At 40.5% G+C, this 18103-nt stretch overlaps 2 protein-coding genes across 6 annotated transcripts in view; one reads left to right on the forward strand and one right to left on the reverse strand.

Annotated features, from left to right (window-relative positions):
* The window catches only part of ANGEL2 (angel homolog 2), a 31511-nt gene extending 18032 nt beyond the window's left edge, over positions 1–13479 (forward strand). For all 4 annotated transcript variants that reach the window (XM_073338930.2, XM_073338931.2, XM_078852270.1 and 1 more), the window contains 4 exons: positions 3640–3766; positions 4336–4396; positions 6461–6624; positions 8953–13479. In XM_073338930.2, the coding sequence (XP_073195031.2) occupies positions 3640–3766; positions 4336–4396; positions 6461–6624; positions 8953–9107 (507 nt within the window). In that variant the 3' untranslated portion in view covers positions 9108–13479. The remainder of the gene's footprint in view (positions 1–3639; positions 3767–4335; positions 4397–6460; positions 6625–8952) is intronic.
* A 174-nt stretch (positions 13480–13653) lies between these two features.
* The window catches only part of VASH2 (vasohibin 2), a 68917-nt gene continuing 64467 nt past the window's right edge, over positions 13654–18103 (reverse strand). For both annotated transcript variants that reach the window (XM_073338932.1, XM_073338933.2), the window contains exon 8: positions 13654–17134. In XM_073338932.1, coding sequence (XP_073195033.1) covers positions 17062–17134 — 73 coding nt within the window. In that variant the 3' untranslated portion in view covers positions 13654–17061. The remainder of the gene's footprint in view (positions 17135–18103) is intronic.

The following is an 18103-nucleotide window of genomic DNA, read 5'->3' on the forward strand; positions in this document are numbered from 1 at the left end:
CCACTCACTGCTTATCTGGTGCTTCCTCCTGATCAGTTGTAGGATTAGCTCTTGAATTCAACGCCCCTTCTCATGGTCACATACCATCACACACACCCTCTCTCTCTCAGGTCTGCAGCACCTCTCGTCCCGGGAACCGCAGCGTCTTCATGATGCAGCCCTCTGGCTAGGTCACTCAGCGTTCCCCCTTTCAGGATACAGTCCTTCAATTCTCTGTCACCACCACTGTAACCCAGACAGGCTTCCTGTTCTATGCCACAGTCTCTGCCATGTCCTCAGTGGCTAGTAGGGGAACCCAAGCTCATTCACTACTCCAGGGACCCTATGCCCAGCAGTTCTGGGCTTTCCTCTCCCAGCCTCACTGTTCCTTCCCTGGACTGCTTCCTACAATTCCTGATTTCCCCTTCTTGCCCTGGGTATAACAGCTCCAAACCCTCATCCCTTTTCTCAGCAGCAGCCCCTGTCTGTTGCAAGCTTCCTGGCTTTGAACCTGCTTGCAATCAATTCCCTACTCCCTGGCTTTCCTTCCAGGTGCGGCCTGTAGAGTTAATAGGCCTACCTGACCACCTTAACCCTTTCCAGTTCTGTGTGGAGTTGAGTTGCCATTAGAAGCCCAATTTTGATCTCCACTCTAAAATCTACAAACAGAGGAAAGTCTGTGACAGAATTGCTATGCAAGGTCTGAGGCTGACTCAGTGCTTTGTTTCAGAAGTGCAATGGCCAAGCTGGTACCCAATCCCCAGTGTTGGGAGCCATCTATGCCATTGGGCTTCACCAGTTGGTTAGTTTAATTCCTGCTTCATTTGGGTGCTATTAAATCCCATTTGGTGGTTTTAAACTCGGGCAGTGGTGGGCAGTATGGTCCTTGGGGACCTGTTATTCACACCCAGCCTCTGCTAGTACTTGGATTTTTATAGGATTAGAATTGTAACTGCTGTGTCTGCCAAGCCTGTGAGGCCTTTGTTTTGGTACCAGCACCTAGCTTTCACTTCAGTGAATCTCTAACATTTTCAAACATATAAACAATTGTTCTTGAAAGTGGTGTGTATATATACAGTTTTGTATCTGGGCCGTACCTCTGGCTTAATTTAAGTCTTGTCTTCAAGTACACCACCGCTGTAGTGCTTTAGGGAGGACTCTCCTATGCCAACGGAAGAGCTTCTCCCATTGACGTAGTTAATCCACCTCCCCAAAAAGCGGGAGCTATGTCGGTGGGAGAAGCTCTCCCATTGACATAGCGCTGTCTGCATCGGAGATAGGTCAGTAAAACTGTCACTTGGGTGTGGATTTTTTACACCCCTGAGTGACGTAGTTATACTGATATAGGTCCGGAGTGTAGATCTGGCCCATTTTTCTGGGAACACTTTAAATGCCAAGTCTAGTACTTGGCAAGTGTTCCTTTTCTTTTGTAAAGGGTACTTTTCCCAAAAAATAATTTTATTTAAGTATTAAGGTATTCCTTTTACAACTGGCAATACAATAGGGTCTAAGTTATTAGTCAGAATAAGACCAAGGTTCCCTTTTCATTAACTTAGCTTAAATGTCCATAAAACATGTTCTACTGACAGAGTAAAATACTGTTCCACCTTACACCATTATTAGTTTTGATTTAAGTGTCCCAGGTTTTTGTGTGGGAGGAGATTTAATCACAGACCATCTGAACCTTTTCAAAAGGATTATTCTCACAATATGGATGAGCCGGGGCTGTATTGATTAGTGTAAGTGTAAAGTCAAAGTTATGATTGCTAGGTGACCAAAGTAGAAGCCATGTTTGAATGTGGCACCACATTCTAAGATATTTTATGTGAGTTTAGTGTGAACATAACATTCGACGTATCACCAATAGCTATTTAATTTGAAGTGACTAAAGCATCTACGCTAGGGAAATGTGAATTTTCCATTATTGGTGTTAACTGCCCATCATCTGCCAACCCCATTTTCAGCCCCCTTTTGATTTTCTCCCAGAAGAATAAATGCCCCACTGTTAAAAGCAATGTCAGCAGTCAGTGAACTGTTTACACTAGAGCAGTGGTTCTCAAACTTTTGTACTGGTGACCCCTTTCACATAGAAAGCCTCTGAGTGCGGACTCGCCCCTTATATATTTTAAAGTGTTTTTAATCTTTTTAACACCATTATAAATGCTGGAAGTAAAGCAGGGTTTGGGGTGGAGGCTGACAGCTTGCAACCCCCTATGTAATAACCTCCCGACCCCCTGAGGGGTCCCGACGCCCGGTTTGAGAACCCCTGCACTAGAGCTTCTAATGTCACTAACGAGGTCTTGGTATTCTCTCAGCTTAGTCTCGCAAGAACTATTTTACAAAATAGGGTTGTTGTAAAGATGTTGATAAGCAAGAGCACGCAGAGAAGTTGCATATAAAGAATATCATGGTTTAGCAGAGAAAGCTTTGAAGAGCTGCTACAAAAGGCATGTTTAAGGCATGTATAGAAGAGTGGACTCACTGCAAGTATGCCCCCTCATGGCTGGGTGTGGCTTAACAGCTTTGCCTTCTCTAGCATCCCCTGTTGATAGTTATTCCGGTCCTTTAGTGGTCTTCCTCTTCTCACATTTTGGCCCTGCAGGCAGGTCAAATTTTAGTTCCATGCTCCTTTCATGGTAAAAAAGAGCCACAAACAGTCTAACAAATCAATCCCAAGGTCTCTGGCCCCTGACTCAGGGTCCATTTGGCCCTTACCCCCATCTCTCCAGGCTCTGAATTGCCCTAATCCCCTTACTTCAGGGGGCTTCACACCACTTTCCCAGTGGGTGGTATGGGAATGCAGAGCCACTCTCTATGCTGGGTTCCAGTCCAGAGAACCTAGGACGAGCAGCCAAGGTCTGCTCTGTCAGACTCTTTGCCACTGCTTCTCTGGACTCCTTTGTGTCATTAGTCTTTCCTCAAGCCTTTTTCTCCAGCCCCTTCCTGAGCCTTTTGTAAGGGCCAACACCTTCCAGAAGGTCTCCCTAGAGGTCGGGTTCGTACCCCTGGTCAGGGTCAGCCAGAGGAGCTTGCTCCAGACTTGTCTTCCAGATATCTCCCACTTTATAGTGCCCCGAGTGTGCCAGCAGAGTTCTTGCCTTTCTCCCTGGAGCCCCTCAAGGTCCAGTCCAAATGCCCCTTAAGATTTACTTATCACAGCCTCTTGAACTTAACTGCCTCTGGTTTCCTGCTGGCTCAAGACAACCTGCCCCTGGCCCTAGGCTTCACTATCCCAGGCCTCCCAATCTTCCTTCTGGCTTGAGGCCTTCCAGTTTTGGCTCTAGGCTTCAGGCCTCCCAGACTTCTCAGCCTTTAGCCAAGAGAGGAAATACCCTCTACGTCTCACTTGGGTATCCTCCATTGCCTTCCTTCTACTGCCCTCTGCTCCTTCCTTTCTGAAGATCCAGCTCCTCTCAGGTTGAGTTTGATCACCAATTATACCCTATGGCTTAATTGGGTTTAACCGCCCACTGTTTACCCTGCGTTCATACGCTACATCACAGCATGGATAAGAAAAGTGAACTTTTTAGCAGTATGTCTTTTTTGTTAATTGGATCACAGTTGACTTTAAAAAAATAGTTTTTTAAATTAAAATTTTGCACAGGTATCTTGTGAACTAAATCAGATTCTGTTTGAAACAACCATATACCTTTTTTTTAGGTGTCTGGGCAAGAGCAGTTTCCTAGGGGACAAAGAATCTTAACTATTCCAATTTGGCCCCCAAGTCTAGGCATTTCACAGAGTTGTGTGTATGAGGTACAACAGCATCGACAAGAAGAAAACACAGGTCAGTTTCTGAACAGGTAAACTTAGTGGTTCTATGAAAACATCACCCAGATTTACTGTTGAAGACCAGATATTTTTCCATTTAAAAAAATGGGCCCCAGTCTTGCAAACATGAGCTCAGTGGGACTACTCGGGGATAAAGTTTTTCACCATCCTAGGCATTTTCAGGCTTAGGCCTTAGAAAAATAAATTCCTTTGAGATTAACATGCAGTAGGTGACTAGAATTATTAGAACCATTGTTGTGGGCTATTTTTAAAACCTTCCATCTAAGTCTACTTTTTGTCTTTATGTTCAAGGTTAAACATACGTTCAGCTCATCTGAATTGCTCTGTAATTTGAAAGTGTATGTTTCTAGGTAAAGTTTTCTGGAAAGGTACAGATTGGTTTGAAGGGGCTCTAATGAAACTGGGCAATTCAATCCAGTTTTTATTTATTTGATCTTTCCCATCAAAAGAAAAATAAATAGCATTTGAAGATGTTGTCCTAGGCTACTTTTCCTATAGTTTTTCTCCAGTGGTCTTAATGATCTCATTTAAAACATAGATAAGAAATTCTCTTTATTTTTGTAGGTGGAGAAAAAAAAGAATCGAAACTGGAGCACACAGAAGAGATCATAATAGCAGCTGAAAAGTAAGTCCTGGAAAACCTGAGAAGGCTGTTGGTTGGCTCCTATTTATAAAAAAAAAAAAAAAAAAAAGGCAAAACCAAAACCATGATCATCTATGGTATGATTTCAAATTAGATAACTGATAAAACTGTACGTGATCTTCTAATTGGGTTTTGTATCTGCCGGTGTAGGTTGTTAAAATATACGTATTTACATGTCTCTATTTACATGGACATTATCTAATAAAACACACCCACAACAAAAAAGACATTTTCAAAAGTAGACGTCACCACACCTAAACCCTCATCTTCTCAAGTAAAAGTCTCAGAAATGGAGTCAGTGCAGTTTTCAGAGCTAATGTAACGTTTCCTCTGACATTTCACAACTGTGTTCTGGTGAGTTAGTTCCTGCACCCTTGAATTATCAGAGCAGTTAGAGGATGTGAATAAAAACAAACTAAAATTAAATTGTATGTTTCATCATTCTTATACTGGTGATCTTACTTTCAGCAACTACACTAGTTCAAAAGCATGGCTGCCTATTGTTTTCAAAAGTAGTAATTGGAGAATAGAACCCAGAAAAATTTGGATTAGGATAACTATGCGAAGGGCAAAAAATCATCTTTCATTTAAAAGTGAAAGAAAAGATAACCACAGATGGGAAAGGATTAGAATTATGTATTGTAAAGGACCATTTCTGTATGTGCAACTGATGCATGTTATTCCAAACTAAGGAGCTGAGGTTAAGGAAATATCAAGACTGGCTACTGGGCAAGATCCATCTCTCCTCATTAAACAATACTTTTGACATCTGTTTACTTTTGGATATAACCAGCACTCTTTGTTTTATAGTGATGTAGCAAAGCCATAGAATTTGGGGCCAGCAGCAGAAATCTGTTTATAAGTGGCAGCAGTATCCAGCTGCTTAAATTCTCATATTTCCTCCTATTTTGATCATTTTGGAGATGCTGGTTTATAAATGTTAATAAGTATCCTTATTGGGAAACAAAGAACTGTGGTAATGAAGAGGGGAGAGATCAAACTGGATAGAACAGGAAGAAGTTTAATTATTTTAAAAACTCTTCTCCCCAAGAATTCCATATTGGACAGGCATGGAGACAGGTACTTCCTTTCTCTTTTTAGACTCATAACTAAGTTTTAAAAAGAAAAAGCCTAAAAGCATTTAAAGATTTAATGTGAAGACTCCTAGTTAGACCCAAAAGTTTACTTAAAAATCAAGAGGGTGCCTTCCAGTTTAGACTGGCATGGAGGGACATGTGGTTGGTGTCAAGAGGAAGGAAGAATACAGTAATTACATGGGTGGAAGAGCTAATCCAGAGGAAGCACTTATCCAAAGGTCTGGCCTACATTACAAATTTAGGTTGACTTAACTACATCATTCAGGCCTGTGAGAAATTTCACTCCCTGTGCAATGTAATTAAGCCATCCTCAGTCATGGTCGATGGAGGAATTCTTTCATCAATTAGCTACTGCCTCTTGCTGAGATGGATTTACTACAGTAATGGAATAACCCCTTCCATCTACACTACAGCCATACAGCTGTGCTGCTGTGGCATTTCTCGTGTAGACTGACCCTAAATCTCTTTGAAAGTCAATGGGACAGGATCCTAAGTGTTAAATCACTTGAAAATTGGACTTAGGGCATGCTTACACTACCACTTATGTCACTTAGGGGTGTGAAAAAACAGACCCCTGCTTGACATAAGTTTTTTACTGGCAAAAGCACTTGTGTGCACAGTGCTATGTCAGCGGGAGACCTCTCTCCTGTTGGCATAGAGTGGCTACATGAGCAATCTTATAGCGGTGCAACTGTGCCACCCACCATAAGTTCGCTAGCGTAGACATGGCCTTAGACTCCTTTGAAAATTGTACCTTAGGTCCCTGCTCCAAGAAGTTAACAAGATGCAAAACATGAGAATGTTACATTCGGAGGGTGTTAAAAATAGACTCTGTTTATGCAGCTTATTTGTTTTGCCATAATAACTAAAAAAGTGTGTTTTATTAATGACTAAGTCTTTTACTTAGTAGCGATAATGAAGTAAAATACTTCTGTGTAATTCTGTTTAGGTTTCCTTCAAAATTACAACACCACTTTAGATTATCTTCGGTCTATTCTCATTACTTACCTGAAAGTGGGATTCCAGAAGTAACAACTTGTCATTCCAGAAGTGCTGTCACTGTGGATTACATTTTCTATTCTGCAGCAAAGGATGATAGTGCTGCTCAGCCAGGTAAAGAAGCTGAATTGAAGCACTGAAGTTCTCTTAAGGAATATCTCCCTGCTGAATGATAAACTTCAGAACCTAGCCTAAAAGGAGGCATATTGGTAAATTTCACAGATCTCAAGTACACAAAAGATACTAACCTCAGTGATTTACAAGTGCCCAAACATTTTGAACATGTGAACTGTTCCCTCACAGATTAATGCTACTGTCTTATCTCTTCCTGTCATTTATTTTCTCCCTTACTGATTGATGTTAGCTTGTTGTTTGCTGGGATCATTGTAGTATGTAGGGGACATCCTCTGTAGAACACTGCAGAGGCCTGCATAGTTTCTTTTACTAAAAACTTTGACGCTTATGTGGTCGTCATTGTCTCCCTGACTATAAGATTCAAGGAGGTGAGACTCCTGACGAGCATTAAGTAAAGAAGTGAACACCAAGGTAATATCACTGTCATTCAGTAGCCTATGTGAGCTTAGTGACTAGACCAGTGACATGATTGGTTCACATTTTCAAGAATATGATGAACAGAGATTTCAGATGCGTTAGAGATGATATATGACCACTTCGGCATAAGTGCTCATATTTAAAATTACCTTGGAGCAGCATTAGTGTTTGTCTCAAGAGATGACCTATGTGGTTTTGAGATCTCTTGGTATGGGGTGAAAAATCACACTGGAGCAGCGCATTTGTGTGTGTGTGTGTGTGTGTGTGTACCTGTGCCACAATTTTGTGGTTGTAGTTGCAGCTAAAACTCACCAGATGGTGCAAGGAAGACATAACGCATTTGAGTGGGTACCCTTTCTTGGCTTTTAAATGTTACCAACGAAGCAACATACCACTTACCGTATTTGTGGTCTTGTTGTGGGTTCCCTGAGAGACACATTTCCATGTTTTACAATTGGCCATCTGCTTTGCTTCATCCTACATCATCATACAGGATAATGAGCCTTTTATATTGCTTGAAATCCTTTGTTTCACAAAACCATTATACAGTGCAGCCTGGCCAGCTGAATCATTCTAGGGATAAATCCCAGAACAGGGAGACCTGGGTTCCATTCCTACCTTAAGCACAGTCTTCCAGTGTGGCCTTTTCAAATTGCTTAACCATCTGTGCCTCAGTTTTCTATACACTACCAAATGTAAAAGGAAAAATGCAAGAAAATTAATCTAGCGTCAAGGACTTGGTTTTGCAATGTGCTGAAAACTTCTGCAAGGTGCCATGTGTCCTCAACTGCCCCTGACTTCAGTGTGAGTTAAGGTTGCTCAGCACCTTGCAAGACTGAGCCCTAAATACCTAGAATGCCCTAATTGCGTGCCCTAATTAAAGTTGTATTCAGTTTTGCTCTGAAAACAGGAGTTCAGGCTCTTTGTTTTATATGAAAAAGTGTATCTGCCCCAAACTTTCAGCATATAATCTGAGTAAAACTTGAATTTTCTGAGTAGTTCCAAGAAAACTGATTAGTTAGTTTCCAAGTGCTAATAAATTTTAAAAATTGTCGAATAAAGAGTTTGTGTTCTAAGTCTGGTAAGGTTTTGGACCTCATTATCTTATAACCTACAGGTACGTTTGGGGGTGGAGGGGTCTCTGGAGCTAGGTCAATTTGTTAATTAACCCCAAAAAATGGGTTTTACTGCATAGCTGTTGGTTTATTGTATGCTTAGTTGTGGGAAACCAGTTTGAGACCCAGCTTTTGGTTCTATGTAGCCCAGGAGTTCTGTGGTACTGTTCAGACAGTTCAGGAGCGCTCCTGAACCAGCTGAATAGTTTTATCCATGAAGATCCAGATCTTTGCCACAGCAACTGTAGCTTTGAAGACCAGGATGTGTGCAAAAAGTTCCGCTGGTTCAGGATCTGTGCTGAAGCCGTATTCCTGAGCTGACTGAACAGTTTCACAATGACTAGGCTTGTCTTCAGTGCAGTCACAGTTGCTGGCTTGTTAGAGCTCTGGAAAGCTGCTTGAAGAGTGAAGTTCCTGAACCAGCTGAGTAGTTTCATGGAGACCAAAAGTAGCTGCTGGCTTGTTGAAGACCAGGAGTTCTGTGAAGCTGTCCAGCTTTTCATGAACAAAGCAACAGCTACTGTGTCGAAGGTCTTGTTTGTTATGTATAGAATGAGCTTAACTCTCACACAACACAGTTGATATCAGCTGTGAAGTGATCTGTGCAAATTTGTGTATAGCATCGTTGTTACCAAAGCATTGTATTAAGACCTCACAAGTCACTCCTCCCAGGTTGGAGTCCTCCTTCCATGTATAAGGCGGGTGTGGGTGTGTATGATTTGACTCACAACGGTGTGTTTTCTGCACATACTTTTCTTCTTTTCTTTTTATGTAGGAGCCGAAGATACTTTTGATGGAGGTCTGAAGCTTCTTGGTAGATTATCACTTTTAACAGAGCAAGATCTGTGGACAGTTAATGGTCTTCCCAATGAACATAACTCTTCCGATCACCTGTCCTTACTAGCTCAGTTCAGGCTTATTGAACAATAATTCCCAAATTATTTTTATATCTGCACTTTCCTTCACCTTCTCTTCTTCCTGTAATTTGTTTAATTCAGGGATTGTCAGACTGGTTAAAGTTAAGTTCGCCTGGATGCTGAATTTTTAGTGTTGTGTAAAGTAGAGTTTTTAAAGAGATTTCTTTGTAAAGTTGCTTAAATTACTTTATGGAGTCATTAAGAGAAAAAAAAAGTTTACATTAGCTTCCTCTTTTTGATAATGGAAAATGTCTGTGCCATAATCTGAAAATGGCATTATTTTTTAAAAAGATAATGTTTTTATTGTAAATCATAGTAAAATGGGTGATGGTTCTTAAGTACAGTGTACATCTCTCAATCCTTCAAGCAAAAGATTGTGTGTTTGTAGCAAGCTTTATAATGAGCTCAAAGTAGATTTCTATGTACTTTCAAGTGTGCTCTATTTCAAGTTGTTTTTGTTGCCTTCCCCAAATATCTAAATATTGGACACAATCTTGGAGTCCCTCGGCAGGAATTTAGCTAGTGCCGGGGCAGCAGGATTGGGCCTATTCTTGCAGTATAGTAATTAGTTGTACTCTAAAAAGTGATTGTGTAATGGTTAATCTTACAAGAGTACAACATGTTTTGCTGATGTGCAGAAGCTTTAAAAAGAATCTGAAATGAAACCAAGTAGGCAAGTGGTGGTAGCTGAACACAAAGCGGTACAACACAGGCTGAACTGAAGGAACTTTCATATTTGAAACTGGGGTTTTTTAGTTTTTTTTTTTTTAAACAGACTTCTCAAAAAGTCTCACTCCCAGATGTTTCAGAAGTGTTTACAGAGTAGATGAGGCTGTTTTTCATGTATTCATCATTTAAATATTGTAACATTACTACAGCTCCAGAATATTCAGCACGTAAAGATTCCCTCATGTTCAGTTTCATAATACACCATGATGCAGCATACCCTGCAAAACACCTAGGATTTACAGATTAAACCTTAATGTACTACTACATTAACAAACTTCTTGGATGAGGGGAGGACAAACAGAAATTCTTGTGACTTAATTCAATCGCACACAGATCCATACATAATTTAACTAACCAGTATAATTTCTAAATAGAGTTGCTCTCACTAGTGTGCTGATAGAAAAACTGAAACTTCTACTTGATCATTATATTCCAATAAGCAGCTGAATTCAGAAACATTTCTTTGTTCAGTCCACTTTCATGTCCCATTTTCTGTATTAACTTTAATTTTACTATTTTAATTACAGAATAACCATCTTCTTGATTGTCACTTTATATTCTGAGACTTAAGCTAAACATTATTTCATGCACCAGAGGAATGTGGGGCCAATGACAGTCCAGTTGATTTGAACTCGTAATTCAGACTGTTCTGGGGTGATTGGATTTTTGGTTCAGTTTGAATGGTTTTCCTCTGATCTTTGCTAACTAGATTGTGACTTAAGGATCCATCTGCACAGTGAGCTACTCTTTCTGGCTGTATAGCCACCCATTCAGTTAATGCTGAAAAACAAATGCTAGCTATTGTCTAATACTAAACTTTATTTAAAAATAGGAAATAGTTCTTGGTGTACCCCATTTTATGTGGGTTAGGGCAAAGCCTTTAAGGTCTAGGACTAGTAAATGCAGCTATGCTGGCAGGCAAATGGCTGAATGACTTAACTATTTTTGTGAAGATGCCAGATAAATCTGAAAGGGCCATCTTCTGAGCCTATTGTACAAGTGCTGCATGTGGGTGATCTGTATAGGAGCAAGGGGAGATAGCAGAAAGGGTTGAAGCACTGTCACTGTGGGAGAAAGAGATGTCTGCTGTCTGGGACTTCTATCCCCTGCTCTGGAGAAGCAAAAGGATCCCTGATGGCACCTGCTTTCTCCTGCAAACACCCCATGTTGTCTTCCAAGGCATTCATTCAGCCCCTTCTGCCATTGCCTTTCCCATAACCACTGCAGCTCTTAAATTGGAGTTGTTAGATTATTATATAATCTATTGACAGTAATTCCCACTTTGTTTCAGAATTCAGAGCTATTCTGATGCATGTGTGTAGGGGAAAAGGCCTCTTGCTTAACCAAGTGGATCTAATGTGCTACATGAGAAAAGAGTGCCTAGCACTAAGCTTATTGGTTGTTCTGTCTGGTTCATTGTCTCTGACCTGGTGTGTTCAATGTCAGATTTTTAGGAAGCTTTCACTGTCCTTGCTTGTTATTCATTTTTTTTTTCTTTTGCTGCTAGGACAGATTAGGGAAGATCAGTAAACGGTGAAAATGTATAGTGCTTGGGGATAGTAGTAGAGGTTGGGAAAGTGGCAAAGAGTCCTGTGGCACCTTATAGACTAACAGACGTATTGGAGCATGAGCTTTTGTGGGTGAATACCCACTTGTACATGGAATATCACAGAAGCACATACTAGGCTGTTTGTGTATACTTCAATACCTGGAACACAAGAGCTTTGAACTCCACACATTTGTACTCTGATTCATGGTGGAGTGTTTTTCCTGTGTTAGTGTTTTTTTTAAAGTGGCTATGGGTAGAATTTGATAAATTTACCTGTTCTATTTTAAAATGGTTTAGCTGTGGTGTTTAAAGAACACTGGGAAATTCTCCAGCTTTATATAATTGAAGTGGGGAAAGGGTGAGAGCTTGGCCCTTTTCTTACTCTTCATGTAATAGTGCTAGAGTTTCTGGCAAACAGCTGACTCTGACCTGCACACTGTTTAACAGTGGTGCTAAGTCCTTTACAGCTCCTTGAATATCCTTTACATGAAGACAATTGAAACGTTTTCACTAAAAATGTTTGTTCCTGAAAGGGAATCAAAGATTTCCACTGAAGCTGGAGGTTTGTCGGTATGTCAGCTTTTATTTATCTACAATTCATATGATAAAGCTAAATCAATTTAAATTGTAATTATTTTAATGGGGATGTTACAATAAACACATGAGCTTCCTAATAAACATACAAGATGATGGGGTTGCAAATGCAGCCTATTCCCCAACTAAGTGAGATGGGCAGAATTTGACATTTAAGCTATATACCACTTATCTTAAGTGATCATTAAAAACTTACACCTGTCCCACACTTACTGAGCTGGCAGAACTTGTGCTAAGCCACTGCTCAGGCTCAACTAGTGCGAGAGTTCTTGCATTTTGATGGCTGAAAGCAAGAGTCAGGCATGAAAAACTAGAGCTACCTTATCACTGACTGGAGCCCTAGCCTAGTTGTAGAGCAACATTGCTCTTCTTACAATTTTAGCAATGCATCACAACTCACAGTTAACCCATCACATCACTACAGACGATATTAGGCTGCTGCATAACAAGCTGAGCCTCTGTATGATACGATATCTTTCTCCCAACTCCTGACTTCATAGAAGAAGGGCAGGCTGAGATCTTATTTTCTTCTGCCAGTGAATGGCTTCTAGTTCTTCCCAAGGGCCTGTTCTTGTTGAACCCTCCACTTGTGGCTTTGTAAGAGGCAGTGCTGATACAAGCCAAGGCTTTAAAGAGCTGTCTCCAGAAACATTTCTGGGCGTTGGTATACTCAATGCACATACTTGTCCGCACCGGCTCCCATACCAACCTCCTAGTTCATACATGAGATTGTAGACCAGACAAACTTAGAAAATAGTTGAGAAATGTTCATGCTGAAACATTGAGTTTCCACCTCCCTGCCCTGCAAAGCATAATCTTGGTTTGGTAGAAAGAGTACTTTTTTCTTCTATCCCTACAGGATAGGGGAGCCCAGCCATGGAATGAACTATGTACAGTGCTAGTCTGTATCTGGTCACAGTTTTGAAAGATATTGTTTACCAATTGAACAAGCCAGACACTTCAGAAAGTAAAAGCTTACCCTAGTTTTATCTGATAGATAGCTATTTGGTGCTGCTAGAACTACAGAGTACTTACATGCAGGCTCTATCAAGGAAGGCTTTTAACATCTTAACAGCCAATTAACCAAGGTGTTGAAGGAAGACACCTGCCTGCCTCAAGGACATTCCCCGTTTCCCTCCTGCCCAAATCTAAACCAACAAGGCCACTAATACCGTTCTGCTTTATCAGCACATATTATTAGCAAAGAACCTGAATTACTCCCTTCTCTCTTCAAGAGACAACCCTTGTCTTTGGACAATGCTTTAGGGGATGGAGCAGAGACTTTACTGTCAGGGCAAAGCAACAGCTGTTAGGGGGGAGATGTAGCATTCATTACTGATGAAAGATGCTGAGTGAGTGGTGTTTATTATTTCAAGGGTCTCCTTTTAGTTTCTTGGTAGGTGCCATCACTAGGGGAAACAAGAACCCACCATATGATTGAGTGCTTAATGCTTAGGTTACTTTGTGCCAAATAGTCATGGGCTGATTTAATAAAGATTTGATTTTTTTGAAATTTTGCATTAACCCCTCCTCCATTCTGGTGTTACTAGCCTATACTGAGTGAACGCTTTAAAAACACTTTTCCCCACCATGACTATATCATTTAGTTCATACTGCTTCTACCACCACCTGTACATTAATACACATGGCAAAAATCATAATGGGCTATTTAAAAAAAAAGATCAAGACATTTTATTAAAATTCCATGCTGCACATAAACATACAAGTGATAAGAAAAGCAAGACCTGGAACCATGCACATGTATTCTAGTATATCAATTGACAAGTTTGCAATGAGCTAGAAAAACAGGCAGTTGGAATCACAGTTTTAAAAGGTAAGACAAAAATGCAAATGCAAGAGCAAATTTAAAGAGAATTAATAAAATTCACTTGTACTTCAAAACAATGTACAAAATAAATTTGTCACAGCTTTATATCTTAGAAAAGCTTCGGTGTAGTAAGTTAGAAGTTCAGATAAAACATGTAACCCAAAATACTCTGGATGCCGGTAAAACCACATCATCAAGTTGGAAGAAATGCAAAATAGTCAGGGTACTGTAGAAAAAGAGATTTTTCAAAATCAAGTGTATTCTATCTAATGGCACAAAAGTACAGTTAAAATCAAGGCTTCTGTTGCTTAACTAATTCTTATTTTCCTTATCCCCTCATTAATGAGGAACCTGTTGTGTAAGCTAAGAGCTGACTCATGCTTACAAGGTCACAAAACTGAGCTGTACATGTTTTAGAATTTAAATTCTATTGATAATCATAACTGTTTAAAATTTGACACTAATACAAACCATGGTCTTTCCCCATTCTTTACCTCCACCCTAACCCTCTCCCCTCTCCTCCCCCGGCCCCAACCCTATCCTATTCAAAACCTATCTTAAAGCATATCAGACCTGATAAATACACAAAACAAAAAGGCTGTGGGCTATAATGAAACCTGATGTTTTACTGCAAGGAACCCTCTCCATAACTCAGGAAAAGGAAATCCTCTCAATTCAGGTTTCAGAGGAGCAGCTGTGCTAGTCTGTATCCACAAAAAGAATGAGGAGTACTTGTGGCACCTTAGAGACTAACAAATTTATTTGAGCATAAGCTTTTGTGAGCTACAGCTCACTTCATCCGATGCATGCAGGTCATCCTCACCGGTGCTGTTCTTCAGACAGAAGGGAAATCGTTTTGAGAAACCAAAATGAAATGTGAATTACGAAAAGAAATTACCAGCAGTTTTTTATTTGCTATGGGGGGGGGGGGAGATAGATACATAACCCCAATCTTGCAATGAGCTCCAAATACATCTGCAGCAAACCCAGCCAATTACACTGGAGCCCTGTTCAACTGCAGCAGGACCTGCCAGGGCTCATTGCCAGAATGGGGCCTTAATTTGTTCTCTAGTCATTTTGTAGCTTATTTCACCATTGCGTATTGCAAAAATTCCCCCTCTTTTTATAAAAAGTCATGTTCTCTTCCTCCAGGCATAAGACAGGCCAGACAACAGATCAATATATTATTCAGTGTTTATGTACTAGTTTGCTTGGGGAAACTTTTCCGTTAAAAGTACTAAGGCAGTTGATTTACTGTACTTTATAACAAAATGGCCACATTCACCCCTCCCTGCCCCACCAAAATGACTATGGCCTTGCACCCTCATTCACGCCTAGTCCCGCTTACACTGTGAACGTGTAAAAATAACACTGCAAGCTGCAAGGCCATGGAAAATCAGACTCCAGCTTTGGGGACTGACTTCTCTTAACAGCTAAATATTTATTAAAAATGTGAGACTCCTACTTCTCACAAGGGGCTGCGAGCTCCTGCCGGGCAGCGCAGCAGTGGTTGGATGGGCAGAGGTTCTGGGGGGTGGGGGCAGTCGGGATGGGGAACAGGGTGGGTTGGATAGGCATGGGAGTCCTGGGGCCTATCAGGGGGTGGAGGTGTGGATAGGGGGCGGGGCAGTCAGGGACAGGGAGCAGGGGGTTTGGATGGGTGGAGGGTTCTGAGGGGGACGGGAAGTGGGAGGGGGTGGATAGGGGGCAAGGGCCAGGCCGTTTCGGGAGGCACAGCCTTCCCTACCTGGCTCTCCGTACAGTTTCGGAACCCCGATGTGGCCCTCAGGCCAAAAAGTTTGCCCACCCCTGGTGTACAGGCTAGCTTTTTCAGAACAGCTCAGCTCCCACTTATGCACCTAAATGAAGTGGCTAAACTTTCAAGTACTCAGCACCCACTAACTCCCAGAGCTCAATGAGAACTCCTGGGTGCGGAGCACTTTGAAAATTTGACCACTTCAGAAATCTGACTACTTCCATTAGGTCCCTAAATGGGAGCTAAGCTGGTTTGAAAATCCAGCCATACATCCATAGTGCTAGTTAAATCCATCAGTAAAAGGACACTATAAGGAAGGAGGAGATAGACAAACTTGTTCTTGAAAAAAATATCCTGAAAATCAACTATTATTGCTACACTTATTCTAATAAGAATTTCTTTAGCCAGGTCTTTTTAAAGGTCACTAAGTTACTGTAATGCATATAAACAAGAATCTTCCCTAATTTGTGATGTCTGATCTTAATATAAGACACAAAGGCATCATCACCTTAGACTGTTTAACCTTCAAAGACAAATGATTCAAAATTACACACAAATATGAATAGAAAAGTAAACTCTCAAGGAAGCCTATTGATTCTGACATTTCCTCGTGAATCTGACTGTACACGCAGTTTGACTGTTAATACAATGCAAATGCTAGTCTCTACAAAACAATGATCTCCAGGTCTTGTGCTTTAACAGTCTAGTCTGCAAAGTTTAAAAGCTTGTGACAAAGTTTTAAAAAATTATGAAATTTTAAAAATTCATTGTTGGCCGGTTATTAAAAAACCCAACAGAAACCTCAACCGGTTCTCTGTATTTCTAATAAGACAGCAGTGCTTTCAAGAAGACACTTGCATATAATCAAACCTTACACTCTCTCATAGGCATGCACATGATAAGAGTGGTGGGGTGCATCTAATGCAGTTCTATAGTACTCCCAGAAATGCTGGCAAACCGTACAAATTGATTATAAAATTAAAATGGTCAATTTTGCATATCTGTTGTATACTGAGGTAATAGACACTTTAAAAGTCACATCCACCTCTGCACTGCCATTTTTATTGCTGAATAAAAATATTAATACTGACTGTTTAAACCGACTGCCCCCAGCACGTTAACACTAACGAGAAATAGATTTCATCACCACTCTTCTAATACTACCAATGTAGCACAATATTCAAAGCCAATTAAATAGATTAGAAACAATTATTTAAAATAAAAAAAAAACAACCCACCACCTTAGTTCCCTCCTATTTGACGGGGGGAAGAAAGCCTGGTGAAGATAATTTAGTTTTTCATTGATGCCGCTTAATGAACTTAAAAAAAGATAATACTGCCATCATCATTCTAGAATTTCTATTTTCTAAGTGAAACTTGAAATAAAATCCACAAGTTCTTAATAAATAGGCCTGGTTTCTTTTCTTTTTTACCCCCCTTCCTTCCAACGGAGCGTAGGGTAATGGGCGGGTGAAGCACCATGGAAGCCCTCCATCTGGTCTATGGCTTTGTTAGATGCGTAGTTGATAGCCCACTTCATTCAATGTAGTGAGATCACCCACTTTCTTGTCCATCACGGCAGGCCTGCAGTCAAAGAGGGAAGAGGTGGTCAGCAGTCAGCATTTCTTTGACACAGAGATTGTGCAATTGAAAACACCATTTCAAAAAAAGAAACTAATGGAACAAAGTCTCTTGTCACTTAATCTAATGTAAAAACAGGACTAAACTTTTTTTTGTTGAATGAACTAATTATGCCATGTTATCATCTTGACATTGTGATGGCAAGAAGATCAGAGCTGCATGCAGAGACTTGGGGAACAGTGTGTAAATCCTTTAAAGGTAAATCCTGTAGGTTCCCCACTCCTTTGCAAGGATTTAAACATTACATAGATAAACATTAAACAGCAAAAATAATCTCAGAAAAATACAGGATTTATTTAGAAAAAGTGAAAGAAAGAGAGATGCTCTCAAGTTAAAAGTCAACCTCTTCAGGCATCTTCTTTTTTCTGGTGAATACTATTTAACCTGCTCTCATTAATTGGATCAAAAATTTTGGGGGCTTTGTTGGTTGGCATCTCATTTACTAACCAATCCTTTTTCCTGTGACTCTGTCTCTGCTGTACAGTTTGGACAAATACCTTTCCAATTGAGTTGTAACTGGAGCAGTTCACTTTTGACTATTAGCTGTTCATTTGAGATGCATTGTTTCTGCTCTTTGAGTCAGTCAGTTGCACCAGTGAAGGTGAGGGCAGAAAATAACACTTTTCTACTATGAATTCACATAGCTTTTGAGATTTAGGAACCTTGTTGTGAGTAGCTAGTGCTCCTTTGACTATTCACAAATTGAACTCAAATTGTTTATTCACTAATCTGTTTCTACAACTAGCGCTATAAATAGTTTTAGCCTCTTCTGAATTGTTACCCTGTGTCCTGTCTTATTTCTTATTTAGCTTTTAAACACTTTGCAGAAAGGAAAGTGTCTTAACTATGGGCCCAATCACCTGTGAGAGGGGATTAAGCCTGAGAAGATCTCTGCAAGGTTTTTGTTGAGGT

The sequence above is a fragment of the Lepidochelys kempii genome, chromosome 3 (genome assembly GCF_965140285.1).
Source record: "Lepidochelys kempii isolate rLepKem1 chromosome 3, rLepKem1.hap1, whole genome shotgun sequence".
NCBI lineage: Eukaryota > Metazoa > Chordata > Testudines > Cheloniidae > Lepidochelys > Lepidochelys kempii.